The sequence below is a fragment of the Haemorhous mexicanus genome, chromosome 3, assembly GCF_027477595.1.
Source record: "Haemorhous mexicanus isolate bHaeMex1 chromosome 3, bHaeMex1.pri, whole genome shotgun sequence".
NCBI lineage: Eukaryota > Metazoa > Chordata > Aves > Passeriformes > Fringillidae > Haemorhous > Haemorhous mexicanus.
Window position 1 is genome coordinate 48,177,060 of NC_082343.1, and position 25,747 is coordinate 48,202,806.

The 25,747-nt window shown below is 35.7% G+C and overlaps 1 protein-coding gene across 1 annotated transcript in view; it reads left to right on the forward strand.

The window, feature by feature from the left end:
• Nucleotides 1–25,747, forward strand: part of FMN2 (formin 2) — a 155,026-nt gene that overhangs the window by 117,086 nt on the left and 12,193 nt on the right. The window contains exons 15-16 of the mRNA XM_059841678.1: nt 3,647–3,698; nt 19,537–19,686. Of these exons, the coding sequence (XP_059697661.1) occupies nt 3,647–3,698; nt 19,537–19,686 (202 nt within the window). The remainder of the gene's footprint in view (nt 1–3,646; nt 3,699–19,536; nt 19,687–25,747) is intronic.

Sequence of the window (25,747 nt, forward strand, 5' to 3'; positions counted from 1 at the left end):
ACTGCTGTATTAGCTGATGGTTTGGAAATATATGTTAAAGCAGATATGGACACTGCATGACTACAAGATTTTTTAAATTTTTTTCAAAGAAAATCAAATAATATTTTTTAAATAATCTTATTTGTAGAAGATAGAGAGTAATTATAGAAGTAGAAGAGAGTGCTCAGATATGGTCAGCTGCCATGGTATCCTAGGATTTATCTATTTTTTCTGTGTTGGCTGTTGATGATCACTATGTCATGATCACTGTGGACTGGGTATAGATACTAATTTTTTTTTTTTCATTTCACCTGTTATAGATGTTGTCTTTGTGACAGGGAAGTGCACTTTTCTACCCTGAATGTTCCTACAAAGTGGGCAACTTTTAGCTAGCATTTGGCACTTAATGGATAAATGCCAAGAATGAAGGAGCCAAGCCAGTGCCTTTCATGCACTCTTTTTACACCTGTGATGAACTGGTTTGGAGGAGGAAGTGACAATAAAGATGCATAATATTGACTGAAATTATGAATCATGATGCATTCTGGGGAATTTCAATTGGACCCATCATAAATAAATTTTTTCCTTCCCCTATACAAAGAGGAAAACATAATTGGGAGTAGTTTACCAATGGAGTGATTATTACCGATCAAAGTACATATAACCACTAATATCAGGTGATAATATTCCCATTCTACAAGTTATTACAATTTCCAGCTGCTTCAACACCTAATACTTATTCCATTGTATCCAGGTGATAGTAAAAATTCTGTTGTTTTGATGACAGGGGGTTTTCTTCCCTTGCCAATAAAATTGCATTCCATGTCTTCAAATAACCATTTTCCACAGCTCTTGGATGTTTACTGTGCCTAGTGCAAAAGCAGTCATCTGATTATTTTCTTTGGACAGGGACAGATCTCAGTGCATATACCATATTTTCTCTTTCACTGGTGCCACCTGTTGACTTGTGGAAGAAGAATTGTTTTCATAACATGTTTCACTTTTTCTGTCTAGAAAAATGATAATGCAAAAGGGTTGCATATTAGATTTTTGCCTGTGTAATATCTTTTTTGGTAAAATGAGGAAGGTTTAAAATTATCACATTTGGAGCAAACTACAAGGAAATTCTTCAGAAAAAATTCTTTATTACATGCATCTCTGCCATTCAGGGTTTCTGCAGTTTCTTTTCATTGTGTAATACCAATTCTCTATTAATTAATTGAAAGTATAGGTACCAAAAATAACTTGGTTTTGTTTTGCTCTCTTTTGTTTTTCTTCTTCTCTGGACCACAATAACTATCTGTTTTAATTGAAAGGAAACTTGTGCCCAAATGGGGATGTGCTTTGATAAGCTTAGGAAAATATACTTACACACTTTCAAAAAATAAATTGTGGAATATTTGCCCCATTACTGGTGGGTAAATAATTGTTTGTAAACCTGTGCAGAACATTTGAAATAAAGAAGAAAGGACCTAAAACAAGGAAACTCTAGTGATATCCCATCCCATCAATCTTGGAAATGATAAAAATATTTATATCCTAAAAATACGACATATGCAACAATATACAAGACTGTTTTAGGATGGAATATGGAAGCCTCTATTTCTAAAATTGTTAAAGTGAAAGAAGTCCAAATAGCATTTTACAGTAATAGAATTATTTATTTTAAGAGCTGTATCCACAGATACTTAGGCATTGTGTTGGTGCAGGATGAGGTATTTGGTCTCATTTCATCCAGAGAGTTTGTGCACGGCTTCTCTTTTGAACTATATGTTTTTACTGGTCATACTTTGATTTTCAGGATTGAAGTATGGAAAAAAAAAAGTATTGATGAAATTCTGTAAAAGCTGCCACACTTCACCTGGTTTCTTATCCAAAGCAATGCAAGGCTTTCAAGAAAAACTCTAAGTCAGCCCAAATTCACTCAGCACTGTGCTTAACTTCACTCAGAAGGGCTGTGAGCCCTCACGAACCTTCTGAAGAATCTGGGCCAAGATTCAAGTTGGTATTGAAACCTGTAATCATTCAGGATTCACGTGCTCCTCAATTTCCTTGAGAACATTTACCCATCTCTCCCTCAAATTTTCTGTGGTTTGCTGGGATTTTTTTTTTTAATTACAGGATAATAATGGTGGATCCCACGTCTTCAAGTAATGATTACTTAATACAGTGTTTCCCACTGCAAATAGTGGGAACTAGTCAGCCGTGCTACTACTCAGAAAACTTCATTGCTACTAATAAAAAGCATTTGCAGTGCTAGACAAAGCTCTGATCATTGTTGTGACTGGGGAAAGTATAAAGCAATTCCATTTGTGTATCCTTGCTACAGATTTCACATGCTTGTTTGAGTGTATGCAAGTAAATTGCGGTTGATTGAAACATTTTAACTGAAAAACAGTGATTATCTTTGTATCTTAATTATGCCATTGCTTTGCTTTTTTTCAACAAATTTGAAATTTTTCAAAGGCAGTGTATCTATGATGCAGAAAAATAATTTTAAAGAGTTAGTATTGTAGAGCTATGTCTGAAAAGTGGAATAAAAAATAGCTGAAAGGTTTCTTCTTTCTAAGATTTCTATATGAATTTTATAGCACTGACATTTGTTACCAGGACAGCTCAGAGCCTTTTCATGTTTCAAAACTTTCTGACTCTTGAGAATCCTGTAATTCTCCTTGCAAGTTAACAGTCCAGAAGTCTAGCAGAGTGAACGAAGAATCAAGTACCAAATTAAAAGAGCTTTCTGTTTAAGCATGCAGACTTTAAATGAGATTTAAGTTGTATTACCTGAATGACTGCAAAAGTATAAATTTCACCTAAGCTCATGCTCAGAGCAGATGGACAATTGCTTTGCACATCAGCGATGCCTAAGTTAACGTGCACGTTCTTGTAGATTTTTTGTTAAATGTTCTTTCAGTCATCTAAATTAGTTGAAATGTGGGCAAAAAAATTATGAGAGAACATGTGGCAAATAGAGTATTTTTTCACCATTGTGTGGGAAGGACATTTTCCTATTGTAATTTCCTTCACATGATCACCAAATGCTAATATCCTTCTTATAAAACTAGTCATATTTTAGTACTTGCCTGCTACTAGTACTTCACTAATGTGAAGTACTTCACTAGTGGATGTGTGTGCAGCTCTAGTACTTCACTAATGGATGTGTGTACAGGGAGAGGGAAGAATTTTCATTTTTTGCCACACAACTTGTACAAAAGCTGAAAGGCTGAATCCTTCCTGCTCTTTGCTCAGCTTTTCCTCCTCCTGGTAGACAAGTTCCTGTATTATTTGTGGTTTTGGAATCATTGTTTAAGATCTGGTTTTAAGTCTATTTCATGACTTGGTTGTTGTTTAGATTACTGGAAGATTTTTTTTTTTTTTCATTTTCAAGGCTTTGAGTTTTGGATTGGTTTTATTTTGCAGTGGTGGTTTTGGATTTCTTATTAATAGGGTTATCCAAATTTGTGTAATTTTGTTTGTGTGGTTGGCTGTTGAATGGGAGGCTTGGTTGGTTGTTTTTTTCCTCGGAATTGATCTACATGAGTAGATCAATGAGTAGAACCTCAGGTGGTTTCTATGTATTTTACACATGACATATGTAAAATTAAAATTATCCTGAAACATCTCTACCTTTCACCTTGTTGCTAATTATTTGATTGTATTTTTACAGCCAAAATAGACCAAGAGAATGAAGAGAAGTCACTGACAGAAGCACATAAAAGGTAAGAAAGAGCAACGTAGTAAGACCTTTCCTTGAAAAATATGGGGGTTTTAGCAGATGATGTATTGGTAGCCAGCATTACTGTGTTTTTGAGTGGTGTAGAAATGCACTCAGAAAGAAAAGTAATATTTAGTTATTGTCAGTTTTAATTTGACAATGACGAAAGATTGAAATTCTTTAAAGAACTATTGTACATTACTCCTGTCTTGCAGAAAATGCATTAACCCTATGTAAAAATAAATTCAGAATATACCATTTGGACTGAGAAAACCTTGTTCATACTACACCAGTATCATGGTGATTTGAGAGGTATTTCTCATTCCCCAAACAAGTATTGTCCATTAGGTACCATTTCTTGTGCTTATAAAATGTCCATTTTATTTTTTAAAAAATTAAAACCTTTTTTTAATAAATTAATGAGATGCATAAATAAATGTGACTTCCTTTGTAGAATTGCTAATAGATCTTCAGATACTTATTTCGTGGCAAAAAGCAAAATACCTCATTAAATTTCATTATAGATGTGTGCAGCTGAGACAGTTTTCAAAACTGGGAACCTCACAGCATTGCACAACTTGTGGTTTGTTCTGATTTTTTTGGAGACTTCTCTAGCAGCAGTGTTTAAATGGGAAAGATTTTTATCAGTCCCAGCAAGAGATCAAAATTTGGTGCTCAGCATTTATAGCCCACATTTAGTGAAACTCACAGTCTGTATTTGTTTTTGTTTCACTGAAAACAGCATTTTCTTTTTGTACTAGCTACAGCTATCACTTAATAACTACTAATGAATATATCCATTATATATTCCCAGAATTAAGAAGTCTCTCAACAGGATTCTTCTATGAGATATCACTATAAAAGTTTCTAGTTTTTACTTGTCAGCCATTCTATGGCCTCAACACCCAAATTTGCTACCTGCAGTAATGCCACAGGGCAGTTGATGTCTTTCCTGGTACAACAGCACATTTTTTCTCTATTCCCTTGGGCCATGTACTAAAGATAGTACCTGAAAAAGCAGCCAAAAGGAGTGAGTGCCACAAGAACCTCCTTTCTTACTTGTGAGGGGATGGTAGGGCCTTGAGTGACACATTGGGGATATGGAAAGGGAGTAAAAGAGAATCACAGACAACTGCTTTGAGGAGGTCTGTGTTGCCTTAAGTTTCATTACAGAATATTCTGAGTTGGAAGGGACTAGTAGGGATCATCAAGTCCAACTCCTAAATAAATGGCCCATATAAGGATCAAGCCCACAACCTTGGTGCTGTTAGCACAATGCTCTAACAAGCTGAGATAATATTAGAGTATTATTGCTTTGGCTTCGTATCTTGCCTCTTGCTCAAGTATATGAAAGGCATTCCTGACATTTCTTAGGTTTGTTTAGCTGCTCAGTTACATAATTCTTGTCTTTAAAATTTTCCTTCACAATAAAACTTCGAGAGAAGTTGGCACTGTTAGGAGATTGTTGTGATCTCTAATTGCTCTTTTAGGGAAAATATTTATCCTGTCAAAAGTGGATTTGAATACAAATCCAAAGGTGACAGAAATCTAATGACAGTGGAATCTTCAATCTGTTCAGAAATCTTGTGACTTATCACTATCTTGTGGTATCTAATTCTTTCTCTTTTTTTTCCCTGACAAGACTTGAACCATCATATCAAAAACTTTGTATTGGTTTTAGTAGCCTGATGGGGGAAGAAAGCAAACTGCCCTGGGGATTCTTGTTCAGCCTGGTCTGCTTCTTCTGACTTTAATCCCTAATTCTTTCTTCTCCCAGCTCCTTTTACACAATTTGTCAAAGAAGAAAATTCTGCTTCATTGCTCTTCCATTCTGTGAATATCTAGCAAGGAAATTTTTTTCCTTCCTTCCACCTTCCCACTGAATTTCTTGATCAGATTAGTGCTTTTTGTTAGAACACTGAAGAAAACTTCATATACAGTTTTAGTGTTATGTGTGATTATTTCAGTAAGATTTTTAATTTAACTTGAAAATAAAATGCTTGGGATCCTTTTTGACAGGAGTGGATGAAAAAGATGATAGGAGCTTAAGAAGCTAAATAAAAGATTAGTTACATTTGACTAATCATAGGTAGACAGCCGTGCATAGGATGATGAGAGAAGCAAGTAGTGCAAGGAAAAGTGATGGATTAGATGGAGCAAAGTTAATGTGATTAATGTGCTTGGATTTTCCTTGTTGAAGTGGATGACTTCGACCCATGTATAAGTTTAGGTCTACTGCATAGGAGCATTTCTTTAGCTTTCATTAAAAATATTAATTTATTATTATTATTATTTTCTTTGTAAGTTTGTCTCCATTCAAATACAAAAGTCCAAAAGAAAAGCTCTTGTAGCAATAACAAAAAGGGTTTCTGAAATGAATAATGATTTGGGGAAAATGCAGCAATGTGTATTTTAAAAAAGCTCAGTTGTGCAATAGATGAGCTGAAATGGAAAGTTAATCTGACACACAAAATGAAGACAAAGAAAATGGAATGTCTGCTCCAGGGACTCCATACAGTGTATAGCTGTTCATTTGTCACAAGTGAGAAAATGTTTAATCAGTTTTGAAATGATGTATTCTCTCTTTATTTATCGTGTTTAGTGACTTTAAGAGTGTCAGTATGTAAAGTGTTTATCCTAGGAATGGATTTCTGGCACATGGATAAAAATGAAAAGTGAAATGTTTAGCTCACAATAGGCATATGTTCCAAGATCTCTCTGAGTAAGTATCCTGAGATGAGAAGAAAGCACACAGGTCTATGTTTATCTAGCTTACGCAGGCAGACAAGGAAGGCTCCAGCCTGGTATTAACACTGAAGTGACATGGAATGTCTTCACCAAACCCCAAACAATTACATCATTCCCTTAACAATATTGATAAAGTGTAATAAGAAAGAACCTGGCACTTTCCAATTAGATCCTCATTGCTAAATGCTTGAGAAACTGTGAAATACTTGTCAAGTTAAAGCAAAAAATCACTCGTTTGGGGGGGAGGTGAAAGAAGTAAAACAGAAAAGAGAGAGAAGGAGGGGAAAGAGATGCTTCTGTATTTTAGGAATCCTCAATTTGGTGCCCCTTTATTTTTTCTTCTGTTTTTATTTTTAAATTTGAAACATATTCTCCATCCCAAGACTTGTGTTATAGATATGCTCTTTGTTTTGTATATTTTCATTTACTTAGTATTAAATATTTTTTGTCTTTTCTGATGTAATTTTGCTTAAGCAGAAAAAAAAATTTTTTGAAGTATTATTGTTTCCAGGAATGCTTAATACAATTTCAGAATGAGATAGACTTTTATCATAGTATCCACAGCAAGTAGGAACCAAGATTGCAACAAAATTATTGTCCAAATAATATGGCAAGTGATACCTCATCTGCTGGGCTAGGATGAAAGGCAGTAGCAACAGCAGAAATACCATTTTGCAGACTTATAATCAGAAATTAGTTAGTTACCCCTCTTCTTGCACTTCATTTCTGAAGAACCAATAGCCAAACCTGACTGAAGTTACTGGAAACAGCATTCAGTGAAGGTCTTAATTCTCTGCCTTGCTGCCTCACCAGCTGAATAGCTCTAGAGGAGCAGCACGTAACTTTAATACTGGGTGAAGTATTAAAAGAAAAAGTAATAAGTTCATCTCCTTCAAAGACTTCCAGATTCACATCTTTTTAAAAAGCAAATAAACCCAGACTTGTATCACTGATGTCTCTTCCACTGAAACAGTTAAGATAGATGATCTTTTCTTTCCCCTTTAGCTGCAAACATTTTTCTCTTCTTGGAATAACACCTTGGTTTCAAAAATTTAATATAAGTTGGGTTTTTTTTTTTCATATCCAAGACACAGTCAGATGATTTTCAATTTTTCCTGCTATTTCTCAGTCTAACAATGAAGCATTTGATTCTAAATTCAGGTCAGCAGCGCTGAAATTTGTTCAGTTACTCATATTTCATGCAATTAACTCATATTCCACTCCAGTGAGAGACAATGTATGCTACAAATGTTAAAGAATACTAAAGATATTTTTTCTTTTTTCCCTTTTTTTTTAGTATTTCAGATAGTATAACCCTGCTTGAAGTGATAATTCACTAAGTCAGCAGTCCCACATACTGGTGATTTAAAACCATTCACCTGGTTTTTGATGCCTAACAAGACCTGGAAAGACAGAAATTCCACTTGCCGTTGTGGCTTTCTGTACATCACTATTATTTTTAAATCCTAGAATTTAATTTTTCCTTTGGTAAATCTCAGTGCATTATGAGAATATGTATTTGTTTTATAAAAAGTCAAACAGAGGACTTTTTGCCTTTTGACGTAAGTATCAACTGGGGAATTTAGGATGTGTGTGGCTTGGTGTAAAATGCTCATCTCTCCATGTCTGGATATTTTTATTTGGTTTATTTTATAATTTGCTTCCATTACTTGCACATTCCAGTGATTTTTGGGCTTTTAAGTGCTTTCTGAGTGCAGCCTCCCAGGCACCTCTTCTGTTTTCAGGACTTTTAATAATCCAGTTAGAAATGTGTTGTTGCTTTCTTTTGCTGTAGCAACAAAATGACATTAATTTTGAAGAGAAATGTTTACCTTTAAATTGCCTGCAAAAAAACCCCAGTATTCTTGACACAACACTCTTTGCAGACTTCCATTGACATCACTGAACATGAGAACTTGGGGAGGAACAAAGGTTTACACCTGCTTATGAGCTGACAAGTTGATGACATTTAGAGAAATAGCAGACAGTATGGTACAATGGCACTGCTGAAAAGCAACACCTCGAAATGTAGCACCTAAGTCTGGTAATCCTTTAAAACATTAAATGTTCCTCCCACCTCGCTACCCTCCACACAATGTTTTGGATTGTTTCCAAAATTGAACTGTGAAGTTAAAGAGAAAATTGAGTTAATGATAGAAATAAACTGGTGAAAAGCTTAGAATGGAAGAGGTATGTAGTTTAAAAAAAAAAAAAAAAAAGAAACAAAAAAACCCCAAAAACAAGCCAGAAGGAAACTTTTAACTGAAAGGCAAGAATATGCTATTGGACTTTGTCTTTCACTACTCTTTGGCCATTCATCTATTGTTGGTTGCTTCACTGTTATGTCTGTTTCTCGCTGTGTGGCTCCCAGCATGTAAGCTGGAATCGCTAAGGGTAATACATTTCAGACCCTAGGTATACATTAGTTGGATCAGCAAAAAGTAAATACTTGCTGAGCAGAGGAAATGTGTATAGAAGAAGCTTACAGACTGTTAAACAGTTTGGATCATTCTAGTTTAGTATCCTGTCTCTGACAAAATATCAGGACTGTAGATATGCAGTAATGGAAACTTAGCCAGCAGTTAAGTTATGTCAGAAAGTCTCTTCTAAAATATGGGTAATTGGTTTTATCCTGGAAGATGAAGTCCTTGTCCTTTTCTGAAAATATTTGCCAAATGACACAAGTCCTTAACCATTTAGATGATTGATTTTTGCCTGTAAGAGCATTAACTTTTCTTTTAAAGATTTTGGCATACTTGCTTTGAAAAATAACTTTATTTTATTGGTTTGAAATTGGTTGGCATTTAATGGCATTCAGTGCTGGTATAAGCAAAAGTTAATGCAACTCCTTAAAGACTGGGATACAATTCAGAGACCTAATATTCTGTAATGCCAACTGATTTTTTATGCAACTCATTGTAAAGTCCGTGTAGAGGGTTTATCCTTAGATAGATCTTATAGTAAAAGATAAAGGACGTTAGTTTAAGGTGCAACTACAGTTACACAGCTAAATAGCATTGATAACAATACAGCTAACACCCTAATAACAATACAGTTAAAATAACTTGAATCTGATCAACCCAAAACTAATGCCATAGCATCAGACCGAGGATTAGAAAAAGAGAAAAGAATAGAAGAACCATGTAGCTAGTAAAATTAGTGGGAAAATAATACATGAATTAAAGTCTTTCAATGTGTCACATTTTGTTTGGCTTCCAGTTTATCTTCAGCAGGTGGTTTCACTGAGTAGCCCTCAAAAATTCAAGATATTCCTCTTGAGCTGTTGCAGCTGAAGTAAAACGCTTGTGTGCGTGTGTGTATGTGTGATTAGCTCCAGTGCCTCTCCCTTGTGCATCAGCTTCTGATTATGTTCAGCAGGACTTTTCTTTCATCATGTTGTCTACCTGAGCTGTTTGGTTGGATTGTTTCCTAAGACCTTCATAGTCAGTGTTTGCACGTGCAAGGTCTGTGACTTAAATGTGGATAATGTGTCTCTTTTACTCTCTTCTGCTGATTTGCCACTGGAGTTGTTCCTTTCTTCCTTGCTGCATGTTACAATTTACTTTAAGTATTACAATATTATGTTGTTGTCATGTGTATGCAAATAGAAAAGCAGAACGTCAGGGATGGGATTTAATTAGGTCACAACTGCTGTGGTAACTCATCTGGGAACTATCCAGTAATAATCTGTGCAATATAGGTCATTCCTTCCATAACAATTTCCAGCTGATGGAAGGCTGCCATCTACAAGCTGATCAATGATATAGAGATTGCTTCAGCCTACTGCTGAAACTCCACTGTACTTCTCATATATGGAGATTAGGTGACTAGGAAAAAAAGCGTTGTCTCTGGTCTTCTCAGTTTGTTGCTCGCCCTCTTTGCCTTGTTTCTTGACTGCTTTAACAAGCTAGATCAGAAACAGCTTCACTGGGCCAGATCCTTCTGTATTATGTCTTAAATGAGGGCTTCTCATGAAATAACCTCACCTGCTTCTTTTCTCAGCTGCTGTCTGAAAAATAGTTCTGCCATAATCAGTCTGTGGAAGAGGTAAAAGTTCCTGTCTCCCCCTAAATAAAACTATTAGGTTGTGGTCACCCCAGACCAGAAACCCCATGAAGCCTCCTTGGAAGGGATGGGAACAGCCCAGAGATAGGTTTCTTAGGCCAAAGGAATACGGTTTTTCTAGCTTTGCTTGGATTTGTGAATATTGTTGATTCACAAATCCAGAGATGATATGGTTATTTAATACAATATTTCTGTTAATTTCAGTGGCTTCTGCCTTTTCACGTTTTAGGCAATCCTTATAGAAAATGATACCCATTTTCTGTACTCATCTACACAAAGGTTCTTTCACTTCTATGAAGAGAATATATTGGGATAACTTGAGACTTGAACCTCAAGTGCTTAAAGTTTGAAAAATGCAAATAACGACCTTTCCAACCTGACAGTTCATCAAGACAGATTTTTGAAGTATTTCAATTTCCTGTCATGGGATTATTCTGTAATTGACTTTAAGAATATGAAAGCCCCCATGAACAGTTCTGTTTTCAGCAAAGGATCAATTTCTTCTATTCATAGTTTTGTTGGCCACGATGATACGAGTGGGTGCCTGTTAAGGAGCACTTGTGTGCTCTTGCACACTGAATTAAGAATGCTCTCCAGAGCAACCAGAAAGGGTTAAGGTGAAACTGCATCAAAAGACCTTTAAAATGCTAGGATGTTCTATAATACCCAAGTATTTCAGACCATTTTTATTCTATAAATAGTAAAATTTCAAAGAATAGAAACTGAAACCTAAGTTTGACTTGAGCATAGAAATTATTATGATTACATCAAAAAAAACCCTGTACCTTCATTTCACTTGCTATATTTAGAGTGTGTTTTTGTCAATGCACATATATAAAATTTTATCTATGCTGAATTATACTCTTAAAGATTAACTAATCTTATGTGTACCTGAAATTTTGTAAAGTGTGTGTGGTTTCCATCTAGATATCTAAATAATTTGCTCTAGATTTAAGAAAAATTATTATTCCATTATATAATTGGTATTATTTTCTTAGATAACCCTGACCATGCTTCATGAATTTCACTTATAGAAATGAGCCACACCATGACAGCAGACAGGTTACAAGGCTGAGGCTGTAATCAATAAATTGAAAAACCATATTAAGCTTTTAACACAATGTTTAGTGCACAACAGTTCTGCACTACTTCCCTGTGTAATTATAACCTCTTTAAGTAATAATGGTTGCTTAGAAGTCCTCCAGTGAACATAAGGAGTGTTATTATAAAGATTATATAGATTATATTATAAAGATTGTATTATAAAGATCTGAAGTCAAGTTGGGCTTTCACATGAGGCTTTTAGCTGTTTCTTACAGCGTTGAGGCAGCAGCTTTTGTGTCAGCCGACTGCTGTTGAAATTCATTCTACCACTGTATTCTGTGTCTAGCAGCACCTTATTATTTCTTCAAGTTCAACCATTCAAGGGTTATTTAATATGTTTGAAGCTCACATGTTTGTCTTTTTAAGAGAGAAAAATAGTTTTCTCTTGGATATGTTACTGGGCCTGACTCTCCAGTGCACAAAATTACATGGTATTGTTTTACACATGCTCCTATTGCCTGTGTCTAGCTTAGCACAGAGCTAGCCATATGTCTGAAGCAGCTTAGCTGGCAGGCATGGGCATGATATCCACGCCAACATGAATTAAAAGCATTAAAGTCCAAGATAGAGAGCCTATACATTTGTGCAAGGTACTCAGGTAACAGTGGGTTGCAGCTAACACCAATGCATCTAGAGAATAACTGCTTCAAACCAAGGTTTTGGGAGAATGTTTGAACTGATTTACAATTGCAATTTTAAAATTCATGGGAAAAACACATGAAACTTAAAAATGCATTTGATGAGTTACTCTAAAAAATGCTTGATTTTTAGATTTTTTTTTTCTTGGAGTGCCCTGTTAGAATACAATATCAGAGGCAAAGAAAAGACACAAAGTTATTTCTGTTTCTAATGTATTGTCTCAATTCATATTTTATTCTGAATAATATTTTTGAATGGAAATATGACTGATAATATTCACAGCAAAACTTAGCTTCACATAAACCCCAGTCGCTGGGTGAGATGTAGCTGCCAAATGCTTTCCATATGATATAATGAAGGTAGCAAAAATACCTCTAACCTACATTTCTTGATCTTTGATTTTCAAATGGCTGGAATCTGACTCAGTATATGCAGTATGGCTTTTTCAACACAGTATTTTTTTGTCACCAGAAAAGTTCCATTTGCCAAGCTAGCTCTTTCCTGATAAAATTTAGCACCTAATCCTATGCCACCTTGGATAAAAGATGTTATTTCTATATCAGTGGAGGACTTGTTTGTATCAGAGTAATGCAAAAAAACCTGTAATCAACCCAAAGGTATAGAGGGACCAGGTTGTAGCCTATTGTTTTAGAGATGAATGAGAATAAAAATACTAATTAAAAATAATTAAACCAGTGAAGGAAGACCTTGCAGAATGCCTTTTAAATGTAGTATTAACCATGATCCCTGATAGCCTAATGTTTATAGAAGATATAAGCAACAAGGATTGATTAGGCAAATTTCATCATATCCAACCAATATATCTTAATGTGGACCTGCTAAAAATAATTTCTAAAATAAAGCTTTTGAAAGTCTCAGTGCTTACATTCAGCTTTCAACAAAAGTATGATTTAATTTAGTTATGGGCATTTTATTTTGCTGGTTTGCAACCTGCTATTATGATGCACTTTGTTCCTGAAAGACAGGAATAAAGAAATACTCTCCCATTGAATTAAGCAAATAGAAGGGTCTGGAGCAGCAGTTTAAATTGAGGTTGAAGTAGCAATCTGATATGTGAAGGGTTTATTCCCTGTTATCACATTGAGATCGTTAGTCTTCCTAAAAACTTATTTTTCCCAAAATATTTAAGTACAAAGCTGTAGTCCTAATACCTATGGAATTTAACAGTCTGTGTCACAGTCTGTGCTCTGTGCTATGTAACAGCATCAGGTACAGGGTGTGCTGCCAATTGTGTAAACTATGGAAGTTCTGCATTTGTGTCACTAATAATGATGTACAACTGATCATATTGATCCTTGTATATCATCACTAAAGTCATAAAGCATTCCTAGTAGTGGGAGGGAGGGTGTTAAAATTCTTGTGAATAAGACAGACTGGCCTGTCAAAACATAATTTTCTGCTCCTAATATTGGATGCTTTTTGTAGAGCTTTTGTTGGGAGAAAAAAAAGTGCTGCTTCAAAGGTAGAGGGATTTTTTTTTGCTGTTACTGAAGCTGCTAATTTTCATATGGTCAAAGCAATAAAAAGCATTTCTGTTTAATATGAATTTATAGGAGGCAAGGGACCAGGCATGAGGGAGATGACTTAGGATTCAAAACATTGCAAATGTTTGGCAGGTTTTTTTTAGAGGGAAGGAAAAAAAATCTCTTGAGACCTTTGTTTTCTAAGGAACAATATTACAAAATACATAGTTACACAATATAAATTGGCAAATGAAAGACTAGATTAATGATTCTGGAAGCTAATTTAAGCTGGCATATTATCTCAACTTTCTTTTTAATATAAAAGTTACTTTTCTTCCTTTATAAAAAGGGGGAAAATAAAAGGACAAGAAGAAATTTATTACCAGCCTTCAGGTACTAGATATCTTGAATAAACCTATACTTATTTTTTGTATTTTTTCACTTATAATTATACAGAACAAGAGACTGCATTGAGGAGAGGAAATTATACATTTTTTGAAAAGCAAAGAAAAGGTGAAGAAAGTGATGTAAACTTATAGTGCAGAAAAGGACCCTCAACAAAATACATCAATAGAAAATTACACCCTTCAGAAAATGCTGTGCATATAAAGTTTCCAAACATCCTTGTGCTATCTCATTCATCAGGATGCTGGTACTCTTTTATTTTACATATTTTGTGTGATCTTGTTGAACTGGTTGGTATTCTGTCTAAAGATTAACTCTTGCTTTCAGATGTTGAATACACTAAGAAAATAGATGCAAAGCCACGGCCTCTTTATAAAACAAACCAAATACTAATATGATTATTCAAATTATTAGCATCCAGGAAGGAAATACTGTTACCTATATATTGTACTCACCTTCTGTATGTAGACAGCAATTCAGGATCAACACTGTGAACAGGCTTACAGCCCATCAACTCAGTTTGACTTTAAATGAGACTCATGTCAGATTTAAAGTAGTAGGAGGCACATAGTCTTTTATTTCCCTTTTACCTTCTTTCTTTTGGTAGAATGTGCTTAGTAAAATTTTAGTCATGAGTTTAATTGAACTAAAAGGTACTTTAGTGGTTTCAGCCTGATTTACAGCTGCTTCTGAAACACAACTGCTTCACAAAAGTAACAAGTTACAGCATTTACACTAACTGTTCTTAATCGCTAATGCACATAAGTGACGCTAAGAAATTTATAAAGCCAAAATAGAAAAGGAAATCCATGTTCAAACTTTAACCAAAATATGTGGTCTATTAAACAGAAGAATATTAAGCAGAACAGAAAAACTTTTTTCTGCTTTTAAATCCACATTGGAGCAAATCTTCACCCTTGCAGGTGATTTAGTTTTCTGCGTGGGGAAACCAGATAAGTGTGTGTGTGTGTGTGTGTGTGTGTGTGTGTGTGTGTTCAGCATTTCTCAGAAAGGTCAGCCAGGGCGTGTCTGTACCTATGATTACTTTGCTATTTGTTTGGCCAAGGAAGCCTGATCAAATAATGCTGAGATGAAACTACTGCTGTCTTAGTATTGTTGATTTGCTTTTGTACACATTTATAAACCAGCCAATGCATCCCAGACAGCAGGCTTGAATTGGAATTATTATGTGCAACGTTTTGGTAGTTGTTTTCAGAATAGAATGAGAAAAAAAGCTGTATAATCGATAGCTGCTCTTAAAATGTTCCTAATGGATCAGATCTATTAGCTAGTGTTGCTGTCAATGAGCCATTTGCAATGTGAATAGCTTATTTTCTTTTTCATATGATTAAATTTGGTTTGGCTGTTAGTACATCCGTTCCTTTCTTCCCTCCAAATAGAAAAATCACTTTCATAGACTCATAGTTGTACTCAAGGGAGCGCACATAAAAGTCTAGTGATTCATTCATCAAATTTCCACATTTGAGTAAGCAGTGAGTTCAGACATCAGTCTGAAGTGATTTTTCTGAATTACCCAAACACTTGAACCAAAGACATTAGAAGACAAGAAAGGAAGAAAAGGAACTAGCCATCTTTCCTGATCCTATTTCCTTTCTTACTTGTCAGAGATGAGCAACTCTTCCATTGTTTTGAGAAAGATGATGTTATTTAATTCTCCTTCAGGGCTAACATGAGGGATAGGAAACCCAGTCTGAAATCTGTTTAAAGATTTCTGCCTTTTGCCATGTCAGGGTGAGATGGTAGTGTGAACATCACTGTCTTATTTTTTAATCATGCCTGAAAAGTCAGGCTGTTAGAAGCAAAGGCAGTGACCTCCTTTACCTCTTTTAATCCCTGAGTTGCATGCCCTTCTTTCCCTCTTCCATGACTCAAAGATCTTCTCTAATGCACATTCTTTTCCTTTAAGACTCTCAGAAAGGCAATGCATAAGTATGAACCTTTTCACTTGAGAAATGGTCACTAAACACTACTTGTTTCAAAATAAATGTTTAATTTTGCAGATAGGTGAAATGAAATTGAAACAGGTCAGATGATTTCCCCAAGGTTGTATGATGCATAAATTAATTTGAGTTTAGGAACTAAAGGCTTTTGATAACTAGTTCCTTATTTGATTCAAAATATATATGTGATGCAGTGTCAGGAATAGTAACAATGGTATTTGCAGATATTTTGTTTTAAAATCTGCTGAAGAATGAAAATTTGAATGGCTTTCCTAGAGCAAAGACCAAAGATATTTAAGATATTTTCTGCCTGACTGAAGTCTGAAAGGATTGTATCTAGTCTTGGGGCTATGGCAATATCGTTCAAATTTCTCTTTGTATTGAAATGCATGTCCCCTCCTGGAATCAGCCTTGAGATATGTCTAGTTTGACATATGTAAACATTTCCAAATCAGATATTTAAAGACAATGGCAACAGAGAGGATTTATTGCTGTCCATGTTTTACTGTTTGATGCATTTGGATTGGCTTTATTTGCTTTGTCTTTCATGTGTGAAATGTGCCATTTTGCCTACAAAAATGACAGCATCAAATGTATAGCAAGCAGGTTTCCATATGTCTTCTAAATGAACTCTAAGATACTTTAATGCTAAAGAAGGGTAGACCTCTCTGGTTGGAAAAAACATGGCAGCTGTCTTAACTGTTTGATCTGCATGTATGGAAGAAAATATTTGATTCGTGGAGATTTACACCCTGAAGTATTATTGTGTTGCAGCTGATGTCTTGTGCATTGTTACTGGGCACTGGAAAGGTGTGACCTACTAACAATGACAACCTGCTATGCTGCTGCTGTTTCACGTTTCACAGACAGCTAATTTTCCTTACCTCCCAAACTAACTGCTAGGGAGTCAAGCAACCTGTATGAGCATTTCTCTGCTTTCTATAAACCTAGTAATTATGTTACAGCTGCTAGACACAGCTGTATGAATGTGTAAATTTGCAATGGTTGTACAAGTAGCTCTCAGGGATGTTTTCAGTCACCAGGAAAAAAACACTGGTTATCTCCTCCTGCTCTCAGAGGATAGTTGGAATAATTGAAGAGCAGTGGAAGTCTTTGCATCTCTAATAGATGTTTGTTCTCTTTATAATTTTTTTTAATTGGGCATTCGCTTATATGTATGAATTATGAATTCATAAGTATGAGTCTGAATTTCATTTTGTTTGGCTTTCTGTTTCTTGGGATGTTTTCCTGTGATGGAATTCTAGCTCATTATCTCATATATTAAAGCATTACTTGGGATGGCCATTCACTGTCAAATTCTTTTCTCATCACTGTCGTTTGCAAAATGTTTTGAACATTTATTTCCCAAAATGAGGTTTCTTATATGAAATTCTGTCTTTCTCTGTTTTGTAAATCATTAATGGACTTCATTCAGAGGGCTTCGTAAATTAGTGACTCAGCTGATGCCTCAAGATTTCTCTCTTGTTCTTTATTCCCCACATTCCTCCAAAAATATTGTCAGCTCATTCTGAAAATTCAAATGAGCCTTTGATATAACTTTCCCACTATCCAGCTGCAGAGCTGTAAGTCTGGGGGAAGAGACTGGGAGGAAAAATACCTCCCTGATAACATTTGCAGCCTTGCAAAAAGTTGAAAATATGTGACAATAGGAAGACGCTTAAAACAGTGCAGCTGACTGCAGTGTCAGGGATATTCTTTTTGAGTCATTCTCTGGAATCAGAGGATAGATGATAAATACCTTTCCCAGTATAAAACTGTGGAGAAAATATAAATAAAATGGAGAATTTTAATCAGTAGTGTTAATAGTTAATAAATAATTTGAAAAAAAATAGACAAACCAAACCCACAACACAACCCAGCCCCAAAAACAAAAAGGTATTTATTGACCAAACACTGAGTTAAAGAACAGAGGGCCGTGGTAGGCTGAGAGAGCTGAAGAAATTACATGATTAGGTAAGGTGGCATTTGAGTACCAATGTAATGGCTTTAAAAATGAAAATGTTTTCTGTATTTTTATGTGCTACATCTTTGTTGCTCAACATCTTCAGTCTGCTTCAGCAGATGGAAAAATGAATTGCAAATTAGGAGAAAATAATGTGATGTAAAATTTGGTTTGTAAATTGATGTTAAATTTTTAAGATGTGGGTTTTTTATTCAGCAATATGATAATATATGTAGATGCTTATTTTTCAGGTTGGGCAAAACAACTGGGAATATTCAGGTTTGAGAATTAGGGTAAAATTTTCTTGCAGAATTTGTGAGAGTGACCCTTCTGAATGGTTGAAGCTTTGTATGTTATTTTCACCATCATAATCCATGAATGAAGATATAACTTCTGTGACTAAAATCACATTTCCATCCATTTAGCTGAAATTGGATTTTTCCCCATAATTAAAGTATTAAAACTGTGATCTATGATTCAGAGAAAATTATCATAGGAGTCAATGAATAGTAATAGATCAGTGAGCAAAGCACCTACAATTATATTTCAAGTGAGATTTTCCTATTGTGTTTTTAATAAAATGAGCAATTATCCAGTGGCTTGCATGTTGAGCTTCAGATCAGGAAAACATTCTTAAAATCTCCAGTATTTACCAAACGTGCAGTGAAAAAACAAAATGGAATAATAGTTAATCAAGCTATATTTTAAAAAGTAATTATTCCATACCTTCCTGTAGCATTCCTGAAATAAAATAGAAGCAGTTCAAACTCAGAAACACATTAAATTTTAGTTGCAGTCATAGTCCTCACTCAGTGTGAGAAATATGGCCTTTGCATTTCAGGAGTAGCTTTTACTTGAGGAGTAGCTTATGTGTTTGCTGCACTAGTTTTGCTCTCGCTGTGCTCAGAAGGGATTGTTGGATTGTTCTGGTAGAGTCACAATGGGCACCTGTTTTCTAGCACAGCCCTTCCTGGGCCAAGTTTTCTGTTGCATCATTTCTTGTTTAGTACAAAGCAGGTTTGAGTTTTAATATTTCTGTGCAGTCTCCAGCCTCAGCTATTGTGTTGTAGCACAGACCTAACAGAACTTCAAGAAGTTTATTTACAGTCCTTGATGGGCTTTGACTCTGTGTTTTGAGAACAGCTTTAAACACAACAGAAAAGCAATATATGGGTGGGTGTGGATATCTGGATTTTCAGGGCTGTGGACAGTGTGTTCATTTAAGCTTTTCAAATGGAAAATACTTTGGTCAAAACTAGAAACTGTGATAAATCCCAGATCCCAACTTTACTGAAAAATCATCTTACATTGTATACCTACCTATATATGAAGAGCTCAGAACTGGTATGTTTTTCTATTCTTTTATTTTAGATCTGCTACCAAGAATAATTAAATACTATTTCAGTGTCAAGTACAAAGAAAAAATACATCAGTGAGTACTGAAGCATTTGCTATTTCTGTTTTCTTTGACAGCTTTTTGGAAACTACAGCCTATTTCTGTATGAAACCAAAAATGGGCGAGAAGGAGGTGTCCCCACATTCTTTCTTCAGTATTTGGCATGAATTCAGTTCTGACTTCAAAGACTTCTGGAAGAAGGAAAACAAACTTGTTCTTCAAGAAAGGTACATTTGTTTGTTTGTTCAAAGGCTTTTCTCAAAGAATGTTATTGGGAGCAATCGCACAGAAACCAGTCAGCCACACTTCATTAGCACACAACCTATTGAATGCCTTTTGGAGTTTTCTCAGGTTTTGTTTTTTCAACAGATCATGACACCCACCCTCACCACCCCAACCCCCCAGTCATCCTAATTTTTGAATGGAATTTTAATACCAGTTCATGCTAAAGTTTTTTGGGTCCATTACCTGAACAGTGTTTTTGGCAGAGCAGGTGACTTCTGTGTTACTGTGAATCCAAGCAATGGAAGACTTGGTTTAGGCCTGAATGTTGATTAAAAATTTTCATTAGCATATTTAGTCAAAGAAAGTCAAGGCATTAAGATTGTAAATATTTGTTTGACGGTGTTGGGACAAAGGAAGACAGAAGGAATAAGTCAATTAACCCTGTGTTAAAAAAAGACTTTGAATAATATTGCAAATCACAGCTTGGGTGATGGGGTACACAAGAGCACGTGTGGTATAATATGGCATAAAGAAACGAGACAGGAGCTTTGAAAATCAGCCATGGTGTCTGGTCCATGTTTTAGAAGAGTTATGAAATCTCTACTCATCTGCATGCAGATAGTCAATTGTGGTCACCCTTTGTAAAAATGATGCCAAGAATTAATCTGTTGTTTAAAAAGTAATGAATGTCATATCAGGAAAAATTAAACCTATGCAAATATGTAAATTCTAAGCATTGTTATATAGTCCTACAACTGTTAGCAGCCTGAGTTGAAGATACATCTGAGCATAAACATTGGTGGGATTGAAGCTTTAGATTCATTAAATTATTGGCACCAGCCTGTTATTAGGTAATTTGACAAGAACAGGCCCTTTTTCAAGAGTACTCCTATGTAACTGTCACAGACATCTGACTACGGGTTTAGAAACTTACTGAAGACTTCCCTGAGGCACCTACATAGTTGGTGTCATGTATACCAGATATATATTTGCTGTGAGTGGGTACATTTTGGAACAAGAAGTCTCACAGTGAAAAAAACTGGATTCTGCTACTATAGCAAGAGCATGGTACAAATGTTAACACAGCACAGCTGATCTCTGGGGATCTTGTTCATATTACTGACTGTCTGAATTATTTAATGTAATTAAGTATATCTCTTTGAAACTGATTTAACTGACAGTTAAAAATTATCTTTGGTTTCCTATACAGGGATTTAGCTGCCTAGTTAATACAGGTTAATTTAGTCTTCTATATTTTGTAGAAAAATATTTAAGCAAAATGTCCTTTTATTTCAAACTTCTAAGCTATTTTTCTTTTTAAAAAATCCAAAAATCCTCCAGAGGCTTCTCACAGGAAAATAGTTTTCTTTAAAGAACATTAACTAAATTAGCACAAAGCTTTTTCCTCCTTAAACATCTAAAGCTTAAGAGAAGAATGGGCTTGAGATACAATCATTTGACCCTCTTTGAGTGTCAGAGTATGTGTATACTAAGAAGATGTGTTGAAGCAGCAGAGAAAAAAGCTGTCTGCCAGCCTGCCCCTTCTAGGGCAAGGGTGGTTTTAGCCTGAGAGGAACTGAACTTGCATAACCTACAAAATGGCTGCAGGGGCAAGATGTGACAGGGAAGGGAAAGGGCAGTGAGAAGGATGTACAGTAGGCAGAGAAACTGGGAGATCCCTTGGAAGAACAGCAGGGGGATTGTTGTTCAAACCTGGGCTCAGAACTGGTGGGTTGAAGGAGGCTTTCCCAGGGGACAGACAGGACAGTGTAACTTGAGTCCCAGAAGTCACTGAAATTAAGACTAAAAATAATACATCCTGAAAGTCACAAGTAGATTTTTGGTTTGAATTTCAACTTTTACTTGCCTCATCAAGTTTATATCTTTTGCTCTATTTCTTTGTTCAGGTGAGGCAGGGTTTAGACTTTGGGGACCTTTGTCTGGTTGTGCTCAGCTCTCAGATCTTTGGTACCGGGCTGCTGTGTCAGGTCTGGCAAAGTGAAGCTCCCTTCATTGCATTTTAGGAATTAGAATGTTTTGGCCAAATTAGCAGTAAGAGTAATAGTTTTTCAAGTAAGACATAAAATTTTCCTGAAAATTAAGGATCTTCTTTAGTTAAACTCTCTCACCAAAGTCTTTGCACAGAAAATACCTTTTCTCCAATCATAGTTCAACCTGATATCTGAAGTTGTCTTTTAGGCTTTTTTTCTTGATTTTGCATTTCTGTCTCTCTTAGTAAAAGACAAGATGGTGTGCTATGAAGGTGTCTTGGTACTGAGAAATCAAAGGAGAAGAATCTCAATGGAAAAATACATTTTGCCCAGAGGTGTAAGAATATACATCATGATGGTTTTCAAAATGTCAGCCTAGATCAAGAGATTTGTAGGTGACAAAAATCTGAAAACTGCCTATTGCCACTAAAATATAAATAATTATTTCAAGAAAGTAGATTTTCCCCTTTAGGTAATGGGGAGTTTTTTCTGCTGATAAATTTGAGGAGCAGGCTCAAACATTAATGATGAGAGAAACTTTCTGTAATTGTTCGTTGGCAGCAAAATCAAGTGACAGATATGGTGAGACATTTTCAAAGACTGTGGTATGCCACCTTGGAGAGCTATCGACCAGGTTTCTGCCTCATGAAACAATAATTACTTGTAAAATGTATACCTTTAGTCCCTTTTTAGCTTGATCATCTTTATCAAGCCCTGGTTGCTTTGGGTTTTTCTAGAATATTTTGTATCCCAGTTTCCATATGGACTGCTAATGGAGGCTGTTCCTCATTTAGTCCCTGCAAGTATGTGTCTTACTTACTCTTTTACAATAATTTAACCAAAGGATTGTCATAGATGGTATTTCCAAAGGTGGTACTATATTTTGTTAGTGCTGGGTTAAGCGTGTATGTTCTAACAAAAGCAGTCACACAGTTCTTATTTTAAACACTTTTCACTTGACATTTCAACTTGCATGTTGGTTTACCAGGCATTTATATGCAAAAGATAAACATTGAAGTGTCAGACTTTGCATTTCCTTACGAGAAGATGAGAAAAGAAAAATTGTGCAAGGTTAAAAACAATTAATTTTTCTTAAGTTTTCTACTGCTTTCACTCTTCTCTCACATGAAGTAAAGCAGAACTGGAAAATACCATCTGTAGGGAAAATTATACATGATAAACTTTTAAATACAGTTGAAATAGAAAAAATGCCTCTGAAAATTACAGTAAAAGCATAGGTCTGCCTAGAGGCTATCTGAACAGTACTATTTTTTGTGGTCTCACTGCAGTTAAGGCTAATTAGATCATTCCATTAGAAATTGATACTGGGTTGTTTGCAAACTTTTTGATGATATTTTGTGGAGATCGATACTTCTGATGATATAGCTATCCTAAATATATATCCTTTTAAGTGAAAATTTTCAAATACTACTTCTTTCTGATTAAGCAACTTCAAAAAAAATCCAAAATAAACAAAAAGCCTGCAAAAAAAAAAAAAAAGGCAGAAAAGCCCACAAGAAAAGGAGAGCCATAATAAAACTTAATGGGGCATGTTTTGAGTTTTTCCAGTTATGATGCTGCTGTCATTGTCTTTCAAATATATTTGTAATGAGTCAGTCATAGTCTATGGTTTTCATTCAGACTTTGCAAACTCTTGAAAATTTTACTGTCAGTATAGCCTGCATTTTGTGCTTAATCAGCAAAAAAGACTAGAAGTGCTGACATATTCTCCCTAATATTTTTTGATGTTGTTTGAAAAGAGAGAGTATGATTTTGAAATTCACAAGCTTCCTGTTCAGCACCCTTATTATCAATACATGAATTTGAGGTGTTGCATACCTGCAGATGCACATTGCTCTCTGAATACAGAGTCAGATAATGCACAGCTGCAGTAACAGCTCTGCAAAAGTCTCCCCTTCTTAGGGAAACTCTTAGGCAGTCAGACCACCAATCTACAAGTGCCTAGTTTTCCCTCCTGTTTTGAAAAAAAGTGTCTTTTACGAGCTGACCTATAAATGTATCAACCTTTTTCTCATTAATCTCTTTTCTTTAGCTTCTAAAACCTTTTCTTTACATTTGTGATTTAGATGTAGTCAATCTGAAGTGCACTATTCCAGTCTAGTACTTCTGTGAGAACAAGAAGTATTTTTATTTTTCTTGACATCCAGCAAAGGCCCGCAGAATTGTTGCCCAGACCTTACCATTTTCCTACCAGGAAAAGATATCCTGTCCTAAGAATGAAAGATAAAAAGAGCTCATGAAACAACATCCCAAGAGGGAAGTCTTAAAATGTTCTAAAAAATTAAAAAGTTAAGCAACTGCTGATCCTGGAAATAAGATATAAAAATATAGTTATTTATCAGAAAATCTCATATTGCTATGGACAACAAAGATTCATCTTTAGGACTACATCTTTTCTTTATGGCCATGGAATAGACCCTGGCTCATTACAGTGGCAAAAAGCAGTGAGTCCTTCCTTTAGGAAATTTTGTTTTAAAGTTCCATTGCTGTCAAATGTTAGTATCAATATCATCAGGTCACAGATACCAGTTCAGACCTTACTAAAAAAGGATCAATGATATGGCAGAAACTCATATGCAGTTCCCCCTTCCCTTCCTCTGGGTGGGAGTGAGGTGCTTACACTTGTTTGTCCTCTCTAGCTCTGGATGTGCTTCCCTCTCTGCAGACTGTTTGCTGTTCTAGAGGGCCTGTGAAACTTGGTGAAGATTTACGTTGTGTTAGTTGTATTTCTAGATGGGAGAGCTGGAGGAGGAAAGAGCAGGGGGCAGACAGAGGTGCCCTGTAAATGTGGGTATAAGGTACACAAAGGCCCTTGCCTTTACTAAGAGTTTTGTTGCTGAGCAGAGGCTGTGTCAGGGATGCCAGCAGAGGAGAGTTCATAAGCAGGATCAACACAATGGTAAAATTCTGTAAGTCCCTGATATCTTGCATCACACTAAGCTTGAGAATTTCTTTTGGCTGACTTTATTCAACCCTTTAACTCCCACGATAAATCTTTGACACATTAAAAATAATCTATAAACTCAGAAAAATACACTCGTCTCTCAAGTGCAGAAGTTGCCCATTCCCGTAAGAATAGCAGTTAAGCTGGCACCTGGTGTGTCACACTGTGTATATCTAGATGAAAGGGAGATTCCTGGCCAGCATGTCTCCACAGCTCATTGATCTCCCTCTGCAGAAAGACTGGTATGTCTCCCTACAGACTCCTTGGCAGGATGATTTAAAACTTGCTGTTGAGCAATTTAAAGTCTGGCATGGGATATCTGTACGTTGCACAGTGAGGAGCATATTGGTAAGCTGCCACTTCTGCTTGCAGAGGAGGGCATTAAATCCCATAGCACGAGCAGTGTCCTCTCAGAGTAATTTAAGGGATATTATTTTAATGCTTATAATATGAACCAGTGAGTCAGACTTGAGAGTGAGACATCGAGGGACATGGGAATAGGTACTTGCAAAGAAATGCAGAGGTGGAAGAAAAGAGAAGAAAAATGTATATGGAGCTGCAACATGAGAAGGAAATGATGAACATGTGGAGTATGTTTAGCAGGGTCACATTTTGCTTGGCATGCTCCTGTAATGCCAACTGAAATCTCCAAGTGTTATGTTAGTGAGTAGTCATGGACAGATACATTTGTTGACGTCTCTTGGAAGCTTTAATCTCAATGTGTTTATTGCACTCTAACCAACTGAGCTGCATGCTGGTAGGCATGGGTTTACAACTCAGTTATAATGACATTTCAAAACAGAAGACAATTTTACATGGCATTCTATTGAATAATTACATGGATCTTCAGTTTTTGGGAGTATTTCACAATTGTAAACCTGAATAGCTTTCTGATCAGGATATATGGGCCCTGGAAATCTACTTTTAAACGCCTAAACACACCAAAGATTCAGCAGCTAGCTGTGAGGCAGTACCTCACAAAGACACTGTTTGCTGTGCAGAGAAAAGAGGTTGCTCAACATATATGGTTTGTTTTCGTGTTCCTTGGGCAATTTTGGCAATTAGTTTTTCTGGTGTTTTTTTTTTTTTTTAATTCATACATCATCG